Genomic DNA, 27,359 nt, shown 5'->3' on the forward strand with positions numbered 1-27,359 from the left:
GTGGCTTGACTGTTCCTGAAGCACAGGCTCAAAGTTCAAGAATGAGATGTTGGGGTGCCCGGATGGCTCAGTCAATTAAATGTCAGACTCTTGATTTCAGTTCAGGTCATGATTTCAATGGTCATGAGATTGAGCCCCATGTTGGGCTCTGCACTGGATATGAACCTGCTTAAGATTCTCTCTTTCCCTCTCCCATCTCCTGCTCATGAGTGAGTACCCTCTCTCTTTCTCTCTCTCAAAAAAAGAATGAGATGTTGACTTTCCCATGGGCTGTAGGTACATACCAGTCCAGTGACATCTTACACTAATACAATAATTTTTAATAGACAAGCCACCAATCATTTGGTCGTGGTTTAAATACATTTAATTGTGCTTTATCAAACTATTTGTCATTTGAAATCTTTGATGAAGGCTACAAGGACACTTATTTTGAAATGTGCCAATTTTCAAATAGAGCAACTCTATGAGAAGACCTTGCAAGCAGCTCTTGCAGTTTTGGTAGACAGTTGTAAGACACTGTTTATACCACCAATGGAAGTGGTGTCAAAGACTGAGAGACTGAAATTCACAGTTGCTTCCCTTCAAAAGGATAAAGACAGCTGGAACCTATGCCGGTCTGGGGGGTCAGACATCTTAATACTACTGAGAGTTGAAACTCTAAGAGTCTTGCAGAGCTAAATTCATTGCCAGCTTTACCATTCCCTACATGACCTTGGGCCAGTTCTTTATCTCCTAATAACTTTAGTTTCTTAATGTTCATTTAATCATTCAGTAAACATTAATGAGCATTTACTCTTAGAAACTATATTACAAATTAAAGAGCCCAAATGTCCATCAACTGACAAATGTATAAAGATGTGGTATACACACACACACACACACACACACACACACACACACACACACACACACACACTGGAATATTACTTGGTATTCAAAAAGAATGAAATCTTGCCATTTGCAACATAATGGATAGAACTAGAATGTAGTATGCTAAGTGAAATAAGTCAGTTAGAGAAAGAGAAATACCATATGATTTCACTCACATGTGGAATTTAAGAAACAAAACAGATGAACATAGGGGAAGGAAAGGAAAAATAAGAAAAATAGAGAAGGAGGCAAACCATAAGAGACGCTTATATACAGAGAATAGAGGGTTGTGAGAGGGGTGTTGGGTGGGGGGATGGGCTAAAAGGGTGATGGGCGTTAAGAAGGGCACATGTTGAAATGAGCACTGGGTGTTATATGTAAGTGATGAATCACTAAATTCTACTCCTAAAACCATTATTACACTGTATGTTAACTAACTTGGATTTAAATAAAAATAAAAACAAAACAACAAAAAAAGAAATGGGTATATTTCAACTTGGGTATAGCATGAATAATGAGAAACTTTCCCACTGTCTTCATTATAGCTTAACAAGGACTCTCTTCTTGACTAAACTTTAGTTAGGCTCCTCTGAGTCCTTTTCTTGACTAGGCCTTAACCTTGCTCCCCACCTCACCTCCATCTCATGCCTTTTGCCTTCCCCTTTCTGTATTAGCATAGAATCCTGCTTAGTCATTGCTCTACCCTTGATATCTGATCACTCTTGATATCTGATCAAGTTCTTTTCCCCACTTTTGATATATAAATTCTTGGCCACCCTTTAGCAAGAATCCTCCCTGTCCTTGATAACTAATGTTAGTAATTTTCCATCTACTGACTCCCTCAACTTGCTCCTTGGCTATAAATCCCCACTTATTATATTCGGAGTTGAGCACTATCTCTCTCTCTCTTATTGCAATAGGAGCATTCAAGACTATACCTTGAATGGCACCTTCCCTCCCATTTTAATAAGTGCCAAATAATTTTTCTTTAACAAGCTTACAAAATAAAGTTAATGACACCATTATCATAAGCTTGTTGTAAGTTTCAAATGAGATGTATATGTAAGTGCTTATCCAGGGTCTGGCACAAAGTAAGCTCTTAACAGATTTTGGTATTTGATGATGATGATCAAGATAGCGAAGACAGTAACAGTGACAGTGGTCTGAAGAAAAGATCAGGAAGCACTTAGGAACTGTCTTAAAATATGCAGATGATGTATCTTTGTGGCCTTACTGGAAATAATAGATATTGGCACTGATAGCAAAAGAAACTTTGTGATGATCAGCAATGTTTGATAATGACTGCAGGTAATGAGGATCTTATCATTTTAATCGTCTCATTGGAAGTCAAGTGAATACTTGTCAGGGACCCTGTAGAGGTAATTCCTTTATTGAATGTGAGAATGACCTCTATCCACATTTTTGAACTTGTCTTTTTTAATGGCAAAATACTTTGTTTAATGACAATAGCAATGACAGTAATAATATTTACTGAGCACTAAGTATGTGTCAGGTAGTTTTTGCAATTGTTGTATGAATATTAACCTATTTAAAATTTAAAACTATATGAGATAAACACTACTATTATCAAGACTTTACAAATAAAAGAAGTGAAACACAGAGAACATAAATAACTTGCCCAAGGTCACAAGAGTGCATAGTGGAACTGGAAAATATTATATGGAAGAATGATACACTAAACAGATCACAGAGGCTCTCTGTTACTTAAAGAAGGACTGTGGCAGCTTGGTTTCCTAATCCCCATCTTCCTATAGTGGCCCTCCAGTCACTCTAATGGAGACCCTAGGGCTCCACAGGATAATTTAAAGATCCCTGGTCTAGGTGAGAAGTTCCCAAATTCCACCCTCAGGCTCCAGAAGGTGGGATAGGGGTTTAGTGAGGCAAGTACTATTTGAGGGAGAGTTTGTCTAGATCAGAGCCTGATACTTGGCTTTGGTTATAAGAGTGTGAATGCAGAAGGGAGAAGAGAAGGGAAAGAGGATGATCTAGAAGGAACAAGTTCACATACAGTTACAGGGCCATAACGAGAGAATCTCTAGTTTAGGGAATAAGGCAGTCATCTAAATTGAAACCCAAGAAGAGACTTGAATCTCAAGATTTTAGACCCCAAATTAGAGGAGAACTAATATAGAGGTGACTCTGTGGAGGGTGTCGGAAGGCTGGGCTGGGTGGGATTATAATTGCTTAAACCTCTTCTGCTTCTGGGGAGGACTGGCCAGAGTTTAGGACCTGTTGATGTGTACACATGCACGGGTTAAGTGGTCACCTCTGGAGGAGAAATGTTGCAGGATCTGGGAATCAGGAAAGCTTTGACACTAAGTCACCTGAGCTTTTCAGAAATGTCTTTCAACACAATGGTAGTACTTTCCTTCTAATAAGCAAGACTGTTTAGGCAGCACTGAGTTATAGTGGAATAGAAAAAAAGCCTAAAATGTCACTATGAAGTTGAGTTCCCCCCCCCCACCCCCCTGCCCCAAGGAATTCTGAACTATTTTCAGTATGTATTGGGGGTGGGAGAGGGGGAGAGCCTTAAGGTTTATTTGAGAATTTACTTAAGAATTCAGCCCAGTGTAGCATATCCTTCCCATATTCTCTTGCTATTTCACGTTAGGAAGTCACTTCTGTGCCTGTACTTTGCATTCTCAGAGGAACAGGTTTATCAGGTTACTGGTATCTGCTTTGCATAACAATTAGGAAGAACACATTTTTAAATTTTAACTCTTTGTTTTGAAATAATTGTTGCAAAACTAAAACAAGGAACTTCTTTACCTCAAGACTCCATTCAAATTTTGTCATTTGTGTCAACAATGCCTTTATAACAGACCGATCCAACCCAACCTGATTTAATATTGTTATGATGGCAGTGGTCTCTACCAAAGTCTTAGCTGCCCTTTTTGGAAAAATGAATAAGTCCATCCTAAAATTCGTATGGAAATACAAGTTACCTAGTATAGCCAAAACAATCTTAAAAATGAAGAAGGCTGGAGGACGCACACTTCTCAATTTTAAAATTTACTACAAAGTTATAGTAGTCAAGACAGTGTATAACAATTGAAGATCCAAAAATAAACTTTTTTTATTTATGGTCGGTTGATTTTTGACAAAGGCAAATTGCCAAGACAACTTACTGGAGAAAGAATAGTCTTCAAAAATTCATGCTGGGACACTAAGGTTGGACACTTACTTCATCTTGTATAAAAAAGTATAACAGAAATTAACACAAAATGGATCAAAGACTAAATGTAAGAATGATAACTTTTGAAGTCTTAGAAGAAAACATAGGCATGAATCTTTGTGACCTTTTAATGGGCAATGGCTTCTTAGATATGCTACTAAAAACAATAAAAAAAAGGGAAAATAAATAAGTTGATTTTATCAAAATTAAAAACTTTTGTTCTTCATTAGACAGCCCAAAGAATGAGAAAATATTTGCAAATCATAGTTCTCATAAAGGACTAGTATTCAGAATATATAAACAGAATATATACAGCTCAACAATACCAGACAAATAACCCAGTTAAAAAATGAGCAAAGGATTTTGAATAAACATTTTTCCAAAGAAGATATACAAATGGCCAATAAAGGCAGGGAAATGCAAATCAAAGCCAAAATGAGTACAATTTCACATCCATTAGAATGTCTAAAAAAAAAAAAAGACAAGATGTTTAAGATGTAAAGAAATTGGAACCCTTATACATTGCTGGTGGGAATGGCAAATGTCATAGCAGCTGTTTTGGAAAAGAGTTTGTTAGGTCCTCAAAAAGTTAAATGTAGAGTTACCCTATGGCCTAGAAATTCTACTTCTGGTATTTACCCAAGAGAATTGAAAACGAAACAAAACAAAATCTTGGATGTGAATGTTCATGGTAGCTTTATTCATAATGGCTCAAAACTGGAAACAATCCAAGTATCCACTGATTGATAAATGTTGAATGTAGTTTAGCCATAGAATGGAATATTATTCCGCTACAAAAAGGAATAAAGTACTGACACCTGTTACCACATGGATTAATCGTGAAAATCTTATGCTAAGTGAAGGAAGTTAGACACTATATAATATGACTCTGTTTATGTATGATGTCCAGAGTGGTAAATTCATAGACAAGAATTAGATTCATGGTTGCCAGGGGCTGGAAAGATGGGGGAATGAGAGTGGCTGCCAGTGGGCTTGGAGTTTCTTTTTGGAGTGATGGAAGGTATTGCAATCGGATGGTGGTGATGGTTGCACAATTTTGTGAGTAGACTAGAAACCACTGAGTTATACACTTGAAAAATGAGGTGTTTATAACTAATAGAATGCTGCATATTAATTATACTTAAATTTTAAAAATTAAAAAAAGTAAAAACATGAATTTTTTTATGTGGACTCTCAACAACAATGATAAAAGATGCATTCAGGATCATGAATTATCATGTTCTTTAGTCTCTTTCAATGAAGAATATTTAAAAGGCCTGTTCTTGGTTTTTGAAAGTTGTAGATGAGTTATTTTGCAGCAGGTTTCTGAATTTGAGTTTGTCTGACATTTCCTAGGGGCTATGTTCAAGTTGTGCATTTTTGGCAGGGAAATACGGAAGTTACTCTATATTATTTGCACTGTATACTTTGAGATAGTTTACGTGATGTTGCCCCATCACTAACGATGCTAAGTTCGATCACTTGTGCAGGTTAGTGTCTTCCAGGTTTCTCCACTCTATGGTTACTCTTTTTCCTTTCAAAATTAGTAAATATTTTGTGATGAGATCCTTGAGATTATTCGAATATCTCATTTTTCATCACAGTCTTACACTATAAAGTGAGGCCATATCCAATGGAGCAAACTATATACATAAATTCATGTAGTCTTATATGTTCACATTGTACATTTGCCTTTTCACTTTCTAGTATCAATTTCTACGGAACTGAAACGTTCCCATTTATCTCAAACCAAGAAAAAAAACAACCCAGAACGTTTGCTGATCATGGGCCTTTACTTCCAACATGCCAAACACATTTCCAAGAATGTGGTCTGTGTTTTGGGCCTGGGTAAATGATGGAGAAGGAAGGCATACAGGTCGTAATCAACCCTTTCATTTCTGTAGGACTTTTCAGTTTACAAAGCGTGTTTGCATGCGTATGTCATCTGACTGTCACAATATACAGGTTAAATTAGGGATTATTATTCTCTTGATTTTGTCAGTAAGGAAAGTGCTATCACACACATGAATGACCAACCCACAGCCACACACACCAGTGAAAGTTCAGGTTCGCATAAACACATAAGTCTCCTGTCCCAAGTTTTGTTGTGTTCTCCTGAGCTGTTTGGTGAAGTTGTATAATGAAGACAGAGAGGATGAGAACGCCAAAGACCTCAGTGATGCAAATGCTGATGAGTACACAGAGAAGCAAGTAAAACTGAATAAAATCATTTTCTCTTCCAGGTCTAAACTTGGAGAGGTAGAAATTTAAAAATAAACCTCCTTTACATTTGCATTTATGGTTATCAGCTTCCCTGTGGCAAAGATTTACTTTCCCTGGCAGGGAAAAAGGGAAAGAAAGGAAATTAATTACATATGTGATAGTAAGATATATATATATTTAGTCCATTGACGTTAACTAGCTTACGATGAAAACCAAAGTCTTCATTGCCAATATCACACTTCAGTGGGAGATAATTTTAACCATTTCTATTCTAAGGTTGCTACCATAATAATTCTCAATAGTATACTTGTAACCCTGTTTCTTGATTTATTAACTAAAAAGAGTTACTTATTGACCCCCATCTATGAAGGAAAAATTGTTAATTTACATTACCTTCCCATCTTTAGTTCTTCCCAATTTTTGATGACTATGTCATGACTTTTAGCTCTTCCCAATTTTTGATGAGTATATCACGACTTTTCAGTCTTCATATTACCTTTATAACTTTAAGTAATATATTTTAGTCACTTTCTATTATTCTCATCCTTAGATAGCATCTTAGATAGCATCTCATAATTCTGCAAGAAAATTACTTGCCTCCACACACTTCCCCCAGCCAACTTTTTTCTCTAAAGATTTGTCACCTCTATGTTAATTTTTACATTTCATACATTAAAAATATATTTATTCCGTTCTGTATACTGTAATTCATTCTACTACCGGTTAACCATAGATTGATTCTAAAATTTGAAGAGCAATAACTGTTTTTAAACATCATTTATAAATATTAAAAGGATTTTACAGACGTATCAATTGTAGGCCAAACCTAGACTTCAAATTAAGAAAGATCAGAAACCTCCTTTTAGGAGGTAAGTTTTGGTGAATGTTGGCAGAAAAGGGGGCAGTGTCATCAATGGTTAGCATCTGCTTTGGATGCAGTATAGACTGAAGAACTAATGCGGCTCAGGTCTGCAATAAAGTGAGATGTTTCCTAACTTTCTTTATGCAGTGTGGTGTGTAGAACAGATGCTAGTTAGACCCTGAGCAAGCAGAACCATCCACCATTCCCAGTTTTGCAATTCTGCCCATCATTTTACTTTGGGGGCTTCTTTTATATCACCTGAAAAGTTTGGCTGATAACGTTTACCTTGTGATGTTATGTGGGGATTAAACGAGACAGAAAATATGAAAGTATTTTGTGAACTCTAAGTGCTTTATAGATGTTATTATACATTGGGTCATTTCATGGTAGAAGGAATTTGATTCTCAAGAGTATTGAGGTATAATGGATGAAATTCTGGAAACACTATTCGGGCCCTGGATTAGGTGCAGCAAATCTGGGTTCTTGTCCTCGTCTTCCATGTGAATAATGAGACATTCCCAATTTTGGGAATTCAGAGTTTCCATCCATAAAATGAGGCGGTTGACTGGCTCTCTTTCATCCTTGATGATCAGGAATTCTCGTGTAGGTGTGTATTTGCCCACGTTTTGTATCATGGTTTTGTTGATATGTTTCCCTGACCTTCACGCACAGTTGGCAGGGATTGTCATAGGTTTTTCTATCTGTACCATACACCAGGGTGAAGACGAGCTCACGGGGTAGGGGTATGCCCATGCCTTGGTCTTTGTCACAATCCAGCTTCAAGGAGAAGGGAGCTTTTGTGTACTCAGAAATGAGCTTCTGAGGATTCAGGTCCGCCGAGAAGTTGTGAGTGAGATCGGAGGAAGAATGGGAAGGACTGAGGTAGCCAAAAACTTGATAGCAGCAGAGGAGAAAGGGGTGAGGCAAATGGAGAAATACAGAAATCAAGGCTCCTGAGAAGGTAGAAGCAACTGAAGATGCGTAAGAAAGATTGGTGAGGAACACCAGGAAAATGCAGGTGTTTGCTTAAGACAGAGCAAACAGTGTTAGATGCAGGGATAAATCAAAACTGGGAGAAGGAAAAACAAGAGAAGCTGAGGATATGAGAAGGTGGGAGGAACTGGCATGATGAGAAGAGCAGCACAGACTGGGAGACTGGGGGGGGGTGTGCCACTCAGGTGAGGGGATGCCCTACACACACCAGCAGGTGTGAGCAGTTCAGGAGAGGATCACACCGGTGTGGGAGGGAGCTCAGCACCGGGAGGTGAGAGCTGCTGAAGGTGGCAAGCAACTCAAGAGAGCTAAGCCAGCAAGCCCATCTGACCACCTGTTCTAGGCCCTTCACTGTCCAGATCACGACTTCTCCCTATCTGCTACTTTTACTTCAGCAGCTCTGTTTTTTTTCTGAGATACTTCCCTATCCTTGCTCTTCTTCACGGTCTCCATAGTTGACTTGACCATGATCTGGCTTGGCTTTAACTTTGAACTTGACGTTGAACTTGACTCTGGTTCAGACCCATATTTTATCCCAATCATCTCGACCATGTTACGTGTGTCATGATCGTGGGGACAGAGTCTGTACTTAATGTGATTATATAGCAATTTAGAGGTAGCGGGAGTCAACTGCTTATAAGCCTTTTTTATACCACTTTTATGCAGTCACCATAACTATGAATTCCCTCTCTACTTGAGTTTGTAAGGAGATAAGGTTTCCAAAGGCCTCCTTTTATCTTTAGGGCAGCCTATAGGTGGTGGGCAGGACTATCCTCTTTCAATCTCTGGGCCAAGAATAGTTCTGGAGCAAGTGAGGGAAGAAGTGAACATGGGGAGGAGAAAATGAGCCATGAAAGTACACCAAGGCCCAAACTAGGTCACTAATGTTTTGTGAGCTATGCGTAGCACTGAGACTTCCTCAAAGCCTCTGTGGAAAGAACTCCAGCTTCACCACTTGGAGGGAATTATATATCTCTGTATTTAAAGGAAACATGCACAACTTGCCAATACTGTCAATGTTGTCTTCGTACACAGCGGTATCTACATATTACAGGTATGGAAGACAGGTGTTAGAGAGGAGCTCAAGCCATGTTGTAGTCAGTGCCAGGGATGTTCTATTAAGGCGACAGAAGGAGGTTAGCAAGGTGAGAGACAGGAAAAGAGAAATTATTGAATGCTCACGGAAAGAAATGGGCAGGAAAGTCTTCCCTCCGGGGATGACATCTTTTTTTTTTTAAATATTTATTTATTTATTTTGAGAGAGAGAGTGAGGAGAGGCAGAGAAAGAGGGTAAGAGAGAATCCCAAGCAGGCTCTGCGCTGACAGCATGGGGCTCCATCTCATGAACCGTGAGATCATGACCTGAACTGAAATCAAGAGTCAGACACTTAAGAGACTGAGCCACCCAGGCACCCCATCAGGGATGACTTGTTACAACGAAGGAGTCTTCCTTCTGAGGCACTTTGGAAAAGAGACTAATATAAAGGACCAGTATGGTCCACAGACTAGTTCCCAGTGACAGGTACTGATTAAGGAAAGTAAAGACTCCAGGAGAGGGTAAGATGTGTGTGGGTGGGTGTGCGTGCGTGTGCGTGGGTCTTTTGGAAGTCACTTGGAATTCTTCATACGGGATTTTCTCCTAAAGGAGATTTATGTGTTCTTCAGTTTTATTTTTAAACTGATATGCGACATCCCAATCTAAGAAACAAATACAAGCAGAAGTAAAGGTAAACTATGTAAGGAGATTCTTTTACTGAGGTACAAAAGGAGGCCCGGAAATCAGTGAGGCATGAGGAGGACCGCAACAATTTTCTCTGCCCAACAAAGATGCGTCACATTCCGTCTCTGCCCTTACCCAGAGCCCTGGCTGAGATGAGGGAGAGGGCAGTCAGAGCCCAGGGAAGATGAAGGTGATGGTGAAGACGTCATCGCTCTGTATCCATGTCTGCGGGGAAGTTAGCATGCTCCTTCATGAAGAAACTGAACTTTTCCGTTACTTTTCCTATGAGAAAACACACAAGATTCATTAAGCAAGAGGACATGTTATATAATGTTAGAGTCAAAAGGAACTATAGAAATTATGAGGCAGAACTTAATGTTACAGATGGGGAAACTGAATCCCTGAAAAGGAATGTCCCTGCCACAGGCAGTTTCTGACAGAAGCCAAGTTTCCCTAGTCCAGTGATACATCCAGCCTACCCGCGGCCCCCACTGACCCCAGAGCCTGGGGTTACCCTGCATCTTACAAAGAAGGAGGGCTTCTGACAAGGGGAGTTGAGGTGGCCTGCCCCTCAGCTTTTCTTGCTCAGCAAGGCCTGTGATGAAGCTGGATCCTGCAGTGGTAAGAACTGCCACCACATGTCCCCTTCAGTGTCCTTGAACACAAGCTGGTTGCTAGGCCAAAGGCCCAATATGTGTGCATCTTCTCTTTTCTGAAGACTCCCTCTTCCTGAGTAGAAATAAAGATGCAGACATACCTTTGTGGGCTAGAGGCCTCACGTGCTATTCCCACTTGTGAGATAATCACGGAGATGAAAAATATTAAGATTGAAGATGGATGGCCAAAATCCAGTGGCCTAAAAAGACTTAACAATGAGCAGAGCGGACTTTGTGTAAGGGAATAAATGCTTAGGTGCCTGTTTTGCATTAAAGAAGTGGCAACTACCTAGTTATATTGCCTTCACAAATACCATGCAGGCTAAACGAAATACCTAAACAAAACATGCCCGTGGGACCCAGGTGGAAGCACCGAGAGCTGCATTCCCCTCTTTTAGATAAAAGAAAAAAAAATTGCCCTAGCCTTATTCCCCTTCTCCCCCTTGAGGCTACAGATAGAGCTGCTAGGAATTTGAGGAGCAGAAAGGCTTTCCAGCCAGTTTGTCTAAGAATCAAGCAGTATGGCCATAAGTCTCTTAGAAGTCATGTGGGATAGTGGGTTTCAATGATTTCTTAGTGTGGGGTTTAAGATCCTTCTCTCTAACAAAATTCTGTGTGGAACCCCATTGCCGAAAACAGCCAAAAGCTGAACTTGGGATTGGAGATCACCCCCAAATGATCCCCTTAGCTCCTCTGGTGACTCTGGTGCCTCTGTAGAACCTCTAGGCTCCTGGTCTTATTGGACTCCCTCAACTGAGACAGGAATTGGCAGTTGGGGGATGGATGGAACGAGTTCAAGCTGGCAGAGCAGGGGGCCAAGCCTAGCCTGACCACAAGACAGCCAGTTTTCTCTCTCTCCCAGATGCTTCTGGGTGAGAATAAGCACAGCTTATGGAGAGTGAAATAGGCTCATAGAAAGAGGAGAAGTTTGCTGTGGAGGACACTGGCCGCAACTTCTTTTTTCTTCCCTTGAGGTACTCACAAATTCTCAATGCATAGGTGGCATTCATTCCCATAGGTGATGTAATCAGAACCACAGACAGGCAGGTACGTGATGGGGCAGGGGATGGCCACCACTGGGTACTTCTTGTAAATGCTGCAGTCCCCCTGTGTTGGACACAAGAGAATGTCCTGCTGTTTTCGGGCCCCCAAGCTAGGCTACGCTGGCCTCTGTTGGGCAGGAGGCAGAATACCATCCTGGGAATCCCAGATCAGATATTCTGATGCTCCTATGGCTACTTCTATTAGTAATAATATTACCACCATGACAAATACTCGTACTGCTATCACCACTTCTGTGACTGCTAGGATAGTCTGCTATTATTAATTCCTGAGAATTTCCATGCTAGGCATTAACCTTGAATTGTACATGAGTTTTTTTTTGTTTGTTTGTTTACTGAATAAGGTAGGCTGTTTATAGATGGGGGGAAATTATGGCTTAAAAACAAAGAACTTGTATAACATAAACGCAGTTAATAATGGGTTTGGGATTTGAATCTAGAGCCCACCCAATTGACCAAGGTAACTGCCCTGCCTCTCACATGTTGCCCTTTCCATGAAGACTTTACCAGTCTCTCAGCTGGAAGTCATCTCTCTCTCCCTTAACTTGGGATTTTTTTTTTAGGCTACAGTTATTTATATGTATATCCCATTGCTTCAACTGCCTTCTGGAGAGCAGAGTTTTTAATCTGTGTCTGCCTCCCCCTTCTGCCCCCCAAACACGCTTAATTAATTCTACATATATATTGCAAAAATGTTTGTTGACTAAATGTCAATGGAAATTGAAATTAAACGTAATTCAATATACTCACTTTTGTTAAAGATAGGCTAGCAGCTTCTGAAAGAGAGTTAGAGATGGAAACGTTAAAAATAAAGCAAAGTCTTGAAGTCTCATTGATTAATGTAAAATCGGGCCTATAGATTAAGACTCTGTATTTGCTATGGCAAGAAATCTCAGCTCACGCTTTGTTCTTATATAAAACTCCAGCTGTTTGCTGAAGAAGCCAAATGGCCAATAAGGTAAGCCCTTTATTCAGTCAAGAGAATTAGCCAGTTTCTTCCCTTTATTGACCACGAGATATTTTCTGGAGCTCATGATGATGGTTCAGATCATCATGAGTCAGATAGCAATAGAAGGTATTGCAGTCACCCCTCCTAAGAGCATGAAGTGCTGCCATCATTGATATTCTCTCCTCCAAAGCGACATAAAAAATGTAACAGAGGGGCGCCTGGGGGGTTCAGTCGGTTAAGCATCCAACTCTTGATTTCGGCTCAAGTCATGATCTCGTGGTTCATGAGATCGAGCCCCGCGTTGAGCTCTGCACTGACAGTGCAAATTAGGATTCTCTCTCTCCCTTTCTTTCTGCCTCCCCCCCATAAATAAATAAACATTAAAAAAGAAATGGAATGGAATATTGTTAAGGTGTTAGAATCTTAATTTATTTAAATAATTTTCACCATATAAAAGTCTAATTGTCGACTCCTGGGCTTTGGAGAATTGGGTTTTATTTTGATCCTCCTGGACTGATTTGGAGAGATATCCAAGTTTTTCTGTGTTGCTACACTGAGGAATCGTATCTAATAACGCCAACCACTTCCAGTGTTCTTATGAAATTAGGTAGACTTGTGAAGAAATTAGTTCTTTTTTTTTTTTTTTTTTTTTATGATTCCATGGATGAAAATAAAAAATCCTTAAAAGCAAAGACCCTGGAACCAAATCCCCCAATACCAGCTAGTACACAAGATCCTCCCTTCCCAGGCCAGGGCTGTTTGTGTTAAAAACCAGTACACTTTATCTTTTTTGATATTTATTGATTGATTTTGAGAGAGAGGGAGAAAGAGCACAGGCGGGGAAGGGACAGTGAGAGGGGGGGTAGAGAGAGAGAGAATCCCAAGCAGGATCCATGCTGCCAGCTCAGAGCCCAACGTGGGGCTCGAACTCGCAAACCGTGAGATCGTGACCTGAACCCAAATCAAGAACCAGTCGCTTAACCAACTGAGCCACTCAGGTGCTCCACAAACCAGTACACTCTCAATCCACATGACCAGACATTTCTCTCAAATGCTGAGAAGGGGTTATTTGAGAAGACACGCTTAATGACTCTACAGGGTGCTGTCTACCCTTAACTCACCTGAGCTGCTGAAGAAATGGGTCACTGTGCAGAACAGGAGCAAACCCCCAATGATCTTCATGGTGGAGACGGCTGTGATGCGGATGCTCTCTAGGCTGTCACACCAGCTACATCAGCCATACCCCAGGGAAGGGGTCATGTTTATATGCCAATGCTTGGTTTCTCCACCTTTCCTGTGAGGTCACCCAGAGTCAGTGCTGGCTCCGAGAGGCTCTCAAAGTACAACGTCACACCCTGGGTGGTTGCGGTTCTTGTCACTTAATTGCTACTTAATACCTGACCGACAAATTGATTATTTGAGGTGAGAAGAATTTTCCTGTCTGCACCAGAGGTGGGGGCTGTTATTTAGAATTCTAAGCTTCACATAGTAGAAGAAATTAAGTACAGGCTGCTTGGCCTGGTGATGAAATAAGTTGAAACATCAAACTTTTTTTCACCAAATAAAGAATATTAGACTCAGATTAAACCGATCGCACTTAGTTTTATATCTTGCGTCCTCAGAAAATACTGATTATTTTTGAAGAAATGAACATCATAATTAGAGTTTCATACATGGTAGTTAGAATATGGAACGTGAGCTTCAGGACAACTCATTGAGGAAGGAATTCTTATTACCCTAATTTTACCAGTGAGTAAGTTGAGACTCAGAGTATTTAAGTAATCCTCACGAGATCATGAAACTAATTAATGGGGGAGCCTATGATGAGTTCAGTAATGGAAAAGGAGAGAAGCGAATGCCCTAATAAAGAGGGTTCCTTATGAGTTTTATTGTTTGCTGTGAACATCTGAAGAGAATGAATACTGAGAAAAAGCCATTATGTTTCAAGAATGGGTGTCTTTGTTGAGGTTTGAAAATGCGTTTAGCAAAGGGAAATGAGAATGGGTTCAAAGGGAGATGAGGATGAAGTAGAGAATAGCACTATAATGTTTTTTGGACATTTGATAATCAAAGAGAGGAGGGGAGTGGAAGAAGCCAGAGCTTCAGTGAAGTCTAGGGAACACTGAACATGCCTCATAGCCAAAGGGAAGAAGAAGGAATTTAAGATAGATGGTGGACGGTGGCTAATTGGAGCAGGATAGAGAAGTAGTAAATAAGGTTAAGAACACAAGGTGAAACACCATTCCCTCTGTCATAGGAGACAGAGAAGAGCAGGTAAATGTAGAGACATATTTCAAAGGGAGAGGAAGAAAGATGAAAGGGTACCCATTGTAAGGTTGGCTCAGACTGTTAAATTCTGGGGTTACCGTTTGCAGAAAAAACTGTGTTGGTCTGGAAGCTGGAGAAGGATGGAGAGGCTTGGTACAGACGTCAATGGGAGAATGTCAGACAGTCAACAATGGATATAAACATTAATGGCCACTGGGGCACCTGGGTGGTCCAGTCGGTTAAGCGTCCGACTTCGGCTCAGGTCATGATCTCACAGTCTGTGAGTTTGAGCCCCACGTCAGGCTCTGTGCTGACAGCTCAGAGCCTAGAGCTTGCTTCGGATTCTGTGTCTCCCTCCCTCTCTGCGCCTCCCCTGCTCATGCTCTGTCTCTCTCTGTCTCGAAAATAAAAACATTACCAAAAAATTACAAAAAAATTAATGGCCACTGAACAACACTAGCACTAGATTTTTGCAGCACTAGATTTTGTCTCCCAAAATATGTTACAACACTGAGTGAGAAATGAAAAAAAAAAAAAATGACTTTCTGGATAGGAAGTGTGTACGTCAGAGACTGGAGGGGAACCATAAAGAGGGACATAGGCCCAGAAGAAAGTCAAGTGTTCAAGAAGGTTCTGATAGACTATGCAAGATGTGAGCAGTTACGAATTTAGAGGTCACAGTTCAGAATACGTGTGAACTTAGTAGTAGCAGTAGGTGTAGGAAATATGAACAATTGTTTACGGAGGCTATGGCTAGTGGGCAAAATGTCAAATTAATTTCTCAGGGGTGGGGCTGACATAATAATCCTCAAGGGTGTATCCAGATGTAAAGCAGATAAAAGATTGGTGAAAAAAAGAGTTCTTTGGATTTAAAAAGTTCAGGAAAAGTGAGATAAAATGATCAGACATGGGTTGCTTTGGTTTGGACAGCTGCTTACAGGAAGAAGAAAATTTTAAGTTGTACAATGAGCCATGAATTATAGAGGGAGGATCCTTTGAAGGTGAAAGATGAAGGCCAAGAAGACAAAAAGCAGTCCCTTTAGGCTCAGGGAAGTTTCTTTATTCCTCCTGACTTTCCTGTAAGGGGAGGGGAAACTTGAGGCCTTGTCAGACTATGACCATGGCTCCATGTTAGGGAAGGCAAGGTAGGACTAATGCAGAACAACATAAAAATAAAACGAGAGAAAAATTTGAGAATATTAGGGCTCTTTCCCCAGTGGATTTAAGGAATCACAGGGAAGAGAAAGGTGACCCATTAGGTTAGTGAACAGTGGTAGAATTCATTTGGATCAGGACCTGAATAAAGAGTTTCTGGGTCAGTTAGCTGGAGGGAACGAAGCAAGCCAGCACCATGGCTGGGCAGTAGTCCAGGTATAGAATAATGGCTGTAGGAAGGGAAAGGTACAGTAAGAAAATTAACCACATGCTGTGTACTTGCTGTGTGCTAGAACTGTTGTTACACCTGGTATATGCACTATCTAACTTAAAATAATCTTATGATCTGTGTGGTTATTTGTCCTGGTATTTAGCTGAGGCAACAGGGACTTTGAGACATACCTAGTTTCAGGTTAAAAGCCAATGTTTTTTAATCACTCTGGTGTATGGCCTTTAAACGTAAATCTAAGACAAATCAAAGACAAGTTGGAAATTGGAATAATAGGAGTGAAGCTGATAAAATCAGAGCAGTTAGGAACAACAGCTAATGTTTAAATGAGCAGGCAGAAGGAGCTGAGTGCTGGATCAGAGTACATGGCCTTTTCATGTGTGAGGATCAGATGGAAAGAAGGAGGGTTCCAGGGGGGGACAGGGAACCTCTAGAGTCAAGGGACAAGGGTTCCTTCTCTGTCCCCTCATCCTCATCTAGCCAAGGTGCAATGCTGTGACAGTCCCTTTTCTACTCTATGCTCTCTGCTTCTCTCACATCTAATGACGTTAACCTAGTTGGGGTTTCAGGTTTTCAAGTAAAACCCTTCCTTGAAACACTAATATGTACAACTGATAAATAGAGCTGAGGATTGGAGGTAGGTGAGAAGCACTTGGGACTCTACTATTTAATTCTGTATTTTCCTCCTAATTGCTGCATCAGCCCATTTCTAATCCCCAGACTCCATCCTTCTTGGCATCCATCACAGGCTCCACCCAATACCCTTAAGGCCTTCTTGGGATAGTTTTAAAATCAATGACCTAGACTTGGGAGGACCAGTTCTTGCCTCTTGTCTGCCCTCCTCTCCCTTCCCTGTGTGGCTCCTTCACATCCTAGCTCTTTTTCTCCATCTCCCTCTCCTCCCTCTCCTCCTCCTCCTCCTTCTCCTCCTCCTCCTCCTCCTCCTCCTCCTCCTCCTTCTATGTAGCCCTCACTGTGTTCATGCCCTTTTGTGCACTGGGGCACAGTGACATAGAGATCTGGCTATTTGCATTTTGATCTTGTGTCTGGCAGGACCTTGTTCCTTGCTTCTCATGGGAACAGGGAGTTATCACATCCAAGGATCCTGTGCTTTGGTTCTCTTTAATTTCCTTTGAATTGATGAGGTCAGATAGTTTTGATTATGGGACAAGATGGTGTGAATGAAAAGTAGCAACTCTTTTTCCTGTTGGTTCATGTTGCTCCTAGGTTATCTCATGCTATCTGGATTTAGATTTTACACACACATGGAGTTTCCAGCTCCTATTGACAAAATCGTGTCTACTGTGCTCAGTGCCAAAGGGAACACTATTTCTTTTGGGAAGATCCACAATGAACTTTATTTTATTAAAGCCTCTGTTAAAATTTCTGCATTACTCAATTTTCTTCAAACTTAATTCTCCATAGTTATTATTTTACAAACATTAGATAACATCTAACGAGATGTTAGAGTTTTCTTCAACACTGAGAACTAAGAATTTACTCCAATTTCGTATAAAGTCATGTTGTCCAATATAAAGATTTGTAACCAAAGAAGATCACTGAATTTTTGTTCTGTTTGGACTGCTCAGGAGTTCTTTATCATATTGAATAGAACTCCACTTCTATATGACTTTCTAGTTCTTTATAGTGGAGTCTAATAGAATGAATCTGCTTTCCCTTTCCAAGTGTATCCCTCCAGATTTGCAAAGGCAGCTTTGGAGGAACTGCTCAAAGTCTTTTCTCCCCATATGATACAGATCAACTTCTTTAATGATTCCTTTACAGTATATAATCCCTTCAGTCCTCCATACCCCGACATATTAATGTTGCATTATTTAATAACAGTGAAACACGAGTCATAATCAAACTCACCTTTTCTGCTTGCTATTCCAGTCACTATTATCCTCACTGGAGATACAGAGATAAATAAGGCAGACAAAGACACTACTTCTTAGAACTTATTTTCTTATATAGTAAAATAAGGGGACTAATAAATAATATAGAAAGATGATTTCATATTTTGACAAGTATTTCAAAGAAACTGTATCATCGTGTTGGAATAGTGAGTAGTATGGAAATAGGGAACAAATTGCATTGGGTGATTAGAGAAGGCTTCTGAGGATCTGAATGCTGAGGGCAGACACCTGAATGATGACAAGGAGCCATTCTGGGAAAGCCAGGGAAACAATGGCTGCAGAGAGAAGAGCTAGAGATGGCCGCAGGCAACAGCAAGCCTATTGAAGGATTCCATTTTCTCCAATTCCAGGATTACGTTAAATGGCTGCTTTTTCCTTGAAGCATTCAACACGTAAATCATTCAGGCTCTAGCCCATGTCTTCTGCGATTAGACCACACGACTTGATTTGCGCTGAATTCTATGTAAGCTAGAATTACAAAACTCTTGAATCTGTGTTTTTCTACTTTAGCTGGTCTTTTCCCCACGAATCCCTCTTCTTATTAGTTCCTATTACAAACTTTCCTTCTCGTGACTTCGCTTAGAGTCTGCGTCTAGGGGTTTATGGTCTCAAACATTCATTTAGTGTCTACCTGTTGAACTCCTATGCCTCACTTGTTATTATATGACCTTGTTTTATTCATTTTCATCACAGAATTCATTGTTACCTGATATTTCCTGTTCCTTAATTTGTATATTATTCATCTCTCATCACTGGGATGCGGGTTCCACAAGAACAGGATCTCGCCTACCTTGTTTGTTTGCCTCTACTGGCCTCAAGTTCGGTCCCTTGCAGAATAAGAACTACTCCACAAGTAATTACTAAATTAATGGTTTTAAGATTCCACATCATTAGTCACAGGTAGAGTAACAACAGAATTCATCCAGCATTGGGGAGAAATCATCTGGTTTACATCAGTGAATTTAGAAAGAAATAAAGCATACCTCATTGGAACTTAGATGCAATTCATCATTTTAGGTTGCATTTGACTTCAATAAGAAGAGGAAACTGTGAAATGTTTAACACAGTGTCTGTCCTCGACCTCGTTTCCTCTATGACTCAGAATCTTCCTTTCAGTTGAAATCACAGTTGTCTGATGGAACAAGGGCCCCTCTGCAGAGCTCCCTTGGGTGGAAAAGGCCAGAGGATAAAGGTACCCATTAGAGCTGAAAGAGAGCCTCTGCCTGATTCTTAGCTGCTACCTTGTAGTGCCCATAAATCTAGAAAAAGATTTATCAACTAAGCAAAAGTCTCTATGACTTAAGGTTATACCTACATTCTTTAAGATGGTTACTACCTAAATGTAGCATGTCAGGATCAGATGGCCAGGCTAACAGGAAATAACTATGTCCACATCTTGTTGCTCTTACCAAACTTGTCTCACTCTGGCTCTTCTGCCTAGAAGGTAATTAATTTCCATTTCTTAATTTTTATTTATTAAATAAATACATTTATTGTTCTCCTGTTCCATTTCTTTGGTCTGCTTTTTATTATTTTTGAAAGCAGAGATGGAAAGGTGAAATAACAAAATGATGTTAAATCACACAATATGTTCAAAATTAACAAGAGATCTGTATCTTAGGAGATTCTTTACTTTGAGTTAACAGAAAGACCAGAAACTGTTTCCACAGCTCCAAAGAGAGTCACCCTAATGGGCCTTCCTGACCAGGGGTCCCGGGGAAGGGAGGAAGGATGATGTAAGATGCCAAAGGCCCTGTTGCCAGCAGAACTGAGCTGCGTATTAGCTGGAAAGGTGACGGAGAAAGCAGAGCTGTGCGGACCCTTCTGGTTGAGGAACAACTGGTAGGTTTAAGGTAGAAGAGTGAGGCTGACATCTAGTGGCAGCAATAGGTAATGGCACAGGGCACACAGAAGCCGAAGGCTGATCACTGTTCTTTTTCATTTCCTCAGCCTCAAATACAGTAAGGGCTTCATCTCCCTGTGTTAGTCAAGATCTTTCAGCTATAAGTGACGGCTTGTAAGATGGATAAACAAAAAAGAAAAAAGAATTTATTGACTGATGTAATAGGGACGACAGAATGGAGTAAGGATTAAAATTGCTACAACTCAGGGGTCGTATGGTATCCACTCTTCCTCTCAAAAACATACTTACCCCCCCAGAAGTTCTTGGTGCTCCTTCTCCCTCCTTCTCTTAGCACACGAGCATTTTTTCCCTCTAATTAAAGTGAACTTCATTCATGAGTATGAAGTAGAAAGGCTCAAACAGCTATTTATGTGTGTGTGTGTGTGTGTGTGTGTGTGTGTGTGTGTGTGTGATGTGCATTTGCTCATTGTTCAAGTGAGATTCATGGGGCACAGTAAGATCTTGCAGGTGAACCTGAAATTTGGGGTGAGTTAATTCAGGAGTGCGTTAGGAATACCATTTGATGATGGACCTTAGACCCAAGCAAAATGAAAGCTCATTTTATTTATTTTTATTTTTTTTTTGAAAGCTCATTTTAAACAATCAGTACACAGAGATAAATGTCTACCACCTCTTTCATTATTATGCTTAATTGTAATAAATGTGACACTTGGTTCTCCATTAATTTGATTCCTTTGTTTTCAGTTTTGTTCCAAATTTGGCTGTAGCACAGACGTGTTGTTTATTACATGCCCTCACATTCCGAAAGAAATAATTCTCAGAATTAAGTAGTGAAACGAATAAGCCAGTGTAGGACTCCATTACTTATTAGTCACATTTTCCATATTTATCAAATTTAATATGAGGACCAAATTCCCTAAAGAGAAGAGATTAAAAAAAAAAAAGGAGGTTAGTATCATAAGGAAACTGGGTATTGCTTCACATTCTCTCATCTTCCCAATGTACCCCTGAGAAAGGGAGCCGCTTTGCAATTCCCTCTATACCCATCTCTTTTCCTGCCCGTCCCCCCCTTTCCTCTGTATCTTAATTATTCAAAGAGGTGTTCCGTGAAGTTTTTCAACAAAGAATCTTTCATCCCTTAACTCATTCCCGTTTTGATACCTTTCCATTCAACACAGCAATGCTAGATTTTCTTTTTTACCAAGAAGTAAAAGATAATCATAGGAAGAGTGTGATGCATGGTCATTCATATAATTCGCCCTGTTCAAATTTTCACTAGGTTTACACGGCTCACAGAATACAGTCTACTCTCCTTACTTGGGCCTATATTTTCCCCCAGAAAGCTAGCCTTTGCCTAACCTTCCACCTTTATGTATTACTGTTTCCTAAACACATAATGGGCATTTCAACATAATTTTTCTCCTTATTATTTCCCTAAAGACACGGCACATTTTCTCAATTTCAAATGTTTTCTCGAGCAGAGAGCCTTGGATAAGTTGCCCATTCTATTTCCTGTTGAATTTTTTCAAAGAACGCTGTACCCTTCGCTTCTTTCAAGAGACTCCCCACATTGTCCCCTATCTCAGGTTTACCTTTGATGTATATCTGATCTACTCGCCTGGTTAAGGGATTGCAGACATGTTAACTTGTAAGAGGCAAGCTGGTAATGGAGTGGGCCACTTTCATCATAACGGAGAGGTGGGGCTGTCTGAAATGTCTGAACTCCATTTGGACGGGCAGCTACTACTCGGCAGTTGTTGCTTATATTTTTCATGTGAAATCCTAGCTTACTATTAGCATAACCTTGACGTTTCAAAATACGTTGGAAATGTATATTTTTAGGTAAAATAAGATTTTTGAAATGCTGTCGACCACTTCAAGACTTACTAAAATACTGTTTTGATTGAACAAAATCAATGCTGTTTGTTGTTATCATGAATTTTCCTAGGCATATATTCATTTTGCCAAATGAGATTACAAACTTCCGAAGAGTCCAGGATCTATTTCCTACAACTCTCTCTTTTCTTGGTAGTTATTATATGAGTCCTGCACTGAGTAGCCTTGAGGGATTCTTCTAAGGATAGTGACTATAATTCTGTATCAATTCTGGCCAAAACTTGCACTCCTCTCTTTCTTTCTTTTCTTCCTTCCTTCCTTCCTTTCTTTTTCTTTCTTTCTTTCTTTCTTTCTTTCTTTCTTTCTTTCTTTCTTTCTTTCTTTCTTTCTTTCTTTCTTTCTTTCTTTCTCTTTTTCTTCTTTCTTTCTTCTTTCTTTTTCTTTCTTTCTTTCTGCTTCAAGTTTTTACTTAAGTTCCAGTTAGTTAACATATAGTGTAATATTATATTCAGGATTTTAATTTAGTTAATCATCACTTTCACATAATACCCGGTGCTCATTAGAAGTGCCCTCCTTAGTACCCGTCACCCATTTAGCCCATCCTTTACCCACCTCCTTCTCACAATCCTCTGTTTTTCTCTATAGGTAAGAAAGAGTCTCTTATGGTTTGCCTCTCCACCCGCCCCCCCCCCCCGCTGCATATTCATCTGTTTCATTTCTTAAATTTCACATGAGTGAAATCATATGGTACTTGTCTTTCTCTGACTGAATTATTTCGCTTAACATACCACACTCTAGCTCCCTCCACGTTGTTGCAAATGGCAAGATTTCATTCTTTTTTTAATGTCTGAGTAATATTCCATTGTATATATACACCACATTTTCTTCTTTAAAAATTTATTTATTGAGAGAGGGACAGAGAGAAAGAGAGAGAGAGAGAGAGAGAGAGAGAGAGAGAGAGAGAGAGAACGAGCAGAGAAGGGGCAGAGAGAGAGGGAGAGAGTGAGAATCCCAAGCAGGCTCCACGCTGTCAGCGCAGAGACCAATGCAGGCACGACCCCACAAACCATGAGATCATGACCTGAGCTGAAATCAAGAGTCAGACATTTAACTGACTGAGCTACTCAGGCGCCCTTCTTTAGCCATTCATCAGTCGATGGGCAGTGTGCTGTTGCCCTAATTTGGCTATTGTTGATAATGCTGCTATAAACGTTGGAGCGCATGTACCCCTTTGAATTGGTATTTTTGTGATCTTTGGGCAAACACCTAGTAGTACAATGCTGGATTATACGGTGGTTCTATTTTTAACTTTTTGAGAAAATTCCATGCAGTTTTTTCAGAGTGACTGCACCGGTTTTCTTTCCCACCAACAGTGTAAGAGGGTTCCCCTTCCTCTGCATCTTCGTTAACATCTGTTGTTCCCCGTGTGGTTCATTGGAGTCATTCTGACAAGTGTGAGCTGAGGGCATATCTCATTGTAGTTTTGATTTGTGCTTTCCTGGTGATAAGTGATGTTGAGCATCTTTTCATGTGTCTGTTGGCCATCTGGACGTCTTCTTTGGAAAAATGTCTATTCATGTCTTCTGCCCACTTCTTAACTGGATTATTTGTTTTTTGGGTGTTCAGTTTGATGGGGTGTTTTTTGTTTTGTTTTGTTTTGTTTTTAGAGATTTTGGATCCTAACCTTTTATCAGCTATGCCACTTGCAAATATCTTCTCCCATTCCAAAGGTTGCTTTATAGTTTGGTTGGTTGTTTCCTTCACTGTGCAGAAGATTTTTATCTTGATATAAGTACCGATAGTTCATTTTTGCTTTTGTTTCCCTTAACTCTGGAGCTGTATCTACTAAGAAGTTGCTACAGCTGATGCCAAAGAGGCTGCTGCCTAGGTTCTCCTCTAGGATTTTGATGGTTTTCCATCTCATATTTAGGTCTTCTTCCATTTTGAATTTATTTTTGTGTATGGTGTAAGAAAGTGGTCCAGTTTGATTCTTTTACATGTTGCTGTCCAGTTTTCTCAACATCATTTGTTGAAGAGACTGTCTTTTTCCAATGGATATTCGCTCCTGCTTTGTTGAAGATTAGTTGACCATATAGCTATGAGTCCATTTCTGGGTCTTCTATTCTGTTCCATTGATCTATGTGTCTGTTTTTGTGCCAGTATCATGCTGTTTTGATCACGACACCTTTATAATACAACTTGAAGCTCAGAATTGTGATGCCTCCAGATTTGCTTTTCTTTTTCAACATTTTTTTTTTTTTTACTATTCAGGGTCTTTTGTGGTTTCATACAAATTTTAGTATTGTTTTTTCTACTTCTCTGAAAAATGCTGGTGTTATTTTGATAGGGATTGCATTAAATGTGTAGATTGCTTTGGGTAATATAAACATTTTAATACTATCTATTCTCCCAGTCCATGAACATGGAATATTTTTCCATTTCTTTGTATCATCTTCAATTTCTTTCATAAGTATTCTATAGTTTTCAGCTTACAGATCTTTTACCTCTTTGGTTAGGTTTATTCCCAGGTATCTTATGGGTTTTGGTGCAATTATAGATGGAATCAATTCCTCGATTTCTCTTTCTGCTGCTTCATCATTGGTGTATAGAAATGCAACAGATTTCTGCATTTTGATTTTGTACCCTGTAACTTTGCTGAATTCATGTATTAGTTCTAGCAACTTTTAGCTGGAGTCTTTAAGGTGTTTCCCACATGGAGTCTCATGTCATCTGCAAATAGTGAAAGTTTAACTTCTTTTGGGCTGATTTGGAGGACTTTTATTTCTTTGTATTATCTGATTACTGAGGCTAGGGCTTCCAGTACAATGTTAAATAATAATGGTGAGAGTGGACATCCTTGTCTCGTTCCTGACAGTAGGGAAAAGTCTCTCAATTTTTCCCCATTAAGGACAATATTAGCTGTGGATCTTTCGTATTTGGCCTTTATGATGTGAGGTAAGTTCCTTCTAGCCTTGCTTTCTTGAGGGTTTTTATAAAAAATGGATGCTGTATTTTGTCAAATGGTTTTTTTCTGCATCTATTGAGAGAATCATATAGTTCTTATCTTTTCTTTTATTAATGTGGTGCATCACATTGATTGATTTGTGGATATTGAACCAGCCCTGCAGCCCAGGAACAAATCCCACTTGATCATAGTGAATGACTCTTTTACTATACTGTTGGATTTTATTTGCTGGTATTTTGTTGAGAATTTTTGCATCCATGTTCATCAGGAATGTTGGTCTGTAATTCTCTCTCTCTCTTTTTTGTTTTTAGTGGGGTCTTTATCTGGTTTTGGAATCAAGGTAATGCTAGGCTCATAGAATGAGTTTGGAAGTTTTCCTTCCATTTATATTTTTTGGAACATTTTCAGAAAAATAGGTATTAATGTTCTTTTTAAAAAATTTTTTTTAATGTTTATTTATTTTTGACAGAGAGAGAGAGAGACAGTGCATGAGCAGGGGAGAGGCAGAGAGAGAAGGAGACACAGAATCCGAAGCAGGCTCCAGGCTCTGAGCTGTCAGCACAGAGCCGGATGCAGGGCTCGAACTCACGACTGTGAGATCATGACCTGAGCCGAAAGTCAGACGCTCAACCGACTGAGCCACCCAGGCACCCCTTAACTGTTCTTTAAATATCGGATAGTGGGGTGCCTGGGTAGCTCAGTCGGTTAAGTGTCCAACTTTGGCTCAGGTCATGATCTCATGGTCTGTGAGTTTGAGCCCTGCATCGGGCTCTGTGCTGACAGGTTGGAGCTTGGAGCCTGCTTTGGATTCTGTGTCTCCCTCAATCTCTGCCCCTTCCCTGCTCATACTCTCTCTCTCAATCTCTCTCTCTCTCTTTCTCTCTCAAAAATAAATTTAAAAACCTTAAAAAATAAATACAAATAAATGTCTGGTAGAATTCCCCTGTGAAGCCATCTGACCCTGAACTTTTGTTTCTTGGGAAATTTTTCATTGTGGATTCAATTTCTTTGCTGATAATCAGTATGTTCAAGTTTTCTATTTCTTCTTTTTTCAGTTTTGGTAATTTTATATGTTTCTAGGAAATTATCCATTTCTTCTAGGTGGCCTGACTTATTGGCCTATAATTTTTCATCATATTCTCTTATAGTTGTTTTTATTTCTGTGGTGTTGGTTGTGATCTCTCCTCTCTCATTTGTGTTTTATTTATTTGGGTATTTTCTCTTTTATTTTTGATAAATCTGGCTAGGATTTATCAATTTTATTAATTCTTTCAAAGAGTCAGCTCCTGGTTTCATTAATCTGTTTGACTGGTTTTTTGTTTGTTTTTGTTTTTTGTTTGTTGTTTTTTGTTTGTTTGCTTCTATATTATTTATTTCTGCTCTAATCTTTATTATTTCTCTTCTTCTGTTGACTTTAGGCTTCATTTGTTGTCCTTTTTCTAGGTCCTTCAGGTGTAAGGTTAGGTTACAGATTTGAGGTTTTCCTTGCTTTTTGAGGTAGGCCTATATTGTCATATACTTCTTTCTTATGACTACTTTTGCTGAATCCCAAAGGTTTTGGACCATTGTGTTTTCATTATCATTTGTTTCCAGTTTGTTTGTCTTTTTAATTTCTTCTTCAATTTCCTGGTTGACCCATTCATTCCTTAGTAGGATGTTATTTAACATCCATGTATTTGTGGTCTTTCCAATTTTTCTCTTGTGGTTGACTTCAAGTTTCATAACGTTGTGATCTAAAAATAGGCATGGTATGATCTCAATCTTTTTGTGCTGGTTGAAGCCTGATTTGTGACTTAGTGTATGATGTATTCTGGAGAATTTTCCATGTGCACTTGAAAAAAAAAATGTGTACTCTGCTGCTTTAGGATGAAATGTTGTGAATATATGTTAAGTCCATCTGTACAGTGTGTCATTCAAAGCCATTGTTTCCTTGTTGATTTTCTGCTTACATGACCTGTCCATTGATGTAAGTGGGGTGTTAAAATCCCCTATTGTTGTTGTATTATTATCAATGAATACCTTTACGTTTGTTATTCATTGTTTTATATATTTTGGTCTCTCACGTTGGGGGCATAAATATTTACAATTGTTAGATCTTGTTGGATAGACTGCTTTATTATGATACCCTTCTTCATCTCTTATTACAGCCTTTGGTTTAAAATCTAGTTTGTCTATATTCCATGACAAATATATGACTTCACTCATATGAAGACTTTAAGATACAAAACAGATGAACATAAGGGAATGAAAACAAAAATAATATAAAAACAGGGAGGGGGACAAAACATAAGAGGCTTTTAATATGGAGAACAAACAGAGGGTTACTGGAGGGGTTGTGGGAGGGGGGATGGGCTAAATGGGTAAGGGGCATTAAGAAATCTACTCCTAAAATCATTGTTGCACTATATGCTAACTTGGATGTAAATTAAAAAAAAAAATTAAAATGATAAAAAAAATTAAAAAATAAATGATGTAAAATCTAGTTTGTCTGATATAAGTATCACTACTCTGGCTTTCTTTTGGTGTCCATTAGCATGATTTTCCATCCCCTCCCTTTTAATCTGACAGTGTCTTTAGGTCTAAAATGAATCTCATG

At 39.4% G+C, this 27,359-nt stretch overlaps 2 protein-coding genes across 2 annotated transcripts in view; one reads left to right on the forward strand and one right to left on the reverse strand.

The window, feature by feature from the left end:
* The window catches only part of LOC123379994 (sperm-associated acrosin inhibitor-like), a 114,104-nt gene that overhangs the window by 45,971 nt on the left and 40,774 nt on the right, over window positions 1–27,359 (forward strand). The window lies entirely within an intron of this gene.
* On the reverse strand, window positions 10,012–13,754 carry SPINK7 (serine peptidase inhibitor Kazal type 7). Its single transcript, XM_003981415.4, has 4 exons — window positions 13,652–13,754; window positions 12,332–12,357; window positions 11,503–11,627; window positions 10,012–10,146 (listed from the first exon to the last, which is right to left on the reverse strand). Exons 1-4 carry the CDS (start codon window positions 13,710–13,712, stop codon window positions 10,101–10,103), a joined length of 258 nt encoding a protein of 85 aa, XP_003981464.1. The 5' UTR covers window positions 13,713–13,754; the 3' UTR covers window positions 10,012–10,100.

Source organism: Felis catus, chromosome A1, assembly GCF_018350175.1.
Source record: "Felis catus isolate Fca126 chromosome A1, F.catus_Fca126_mat1.0, whole genome shotgun sequence".
NCBI lineage: Eukaryota > Metazoa > Chordata > Mammalia > Carnivora > Felidae > Felis > Felis catus.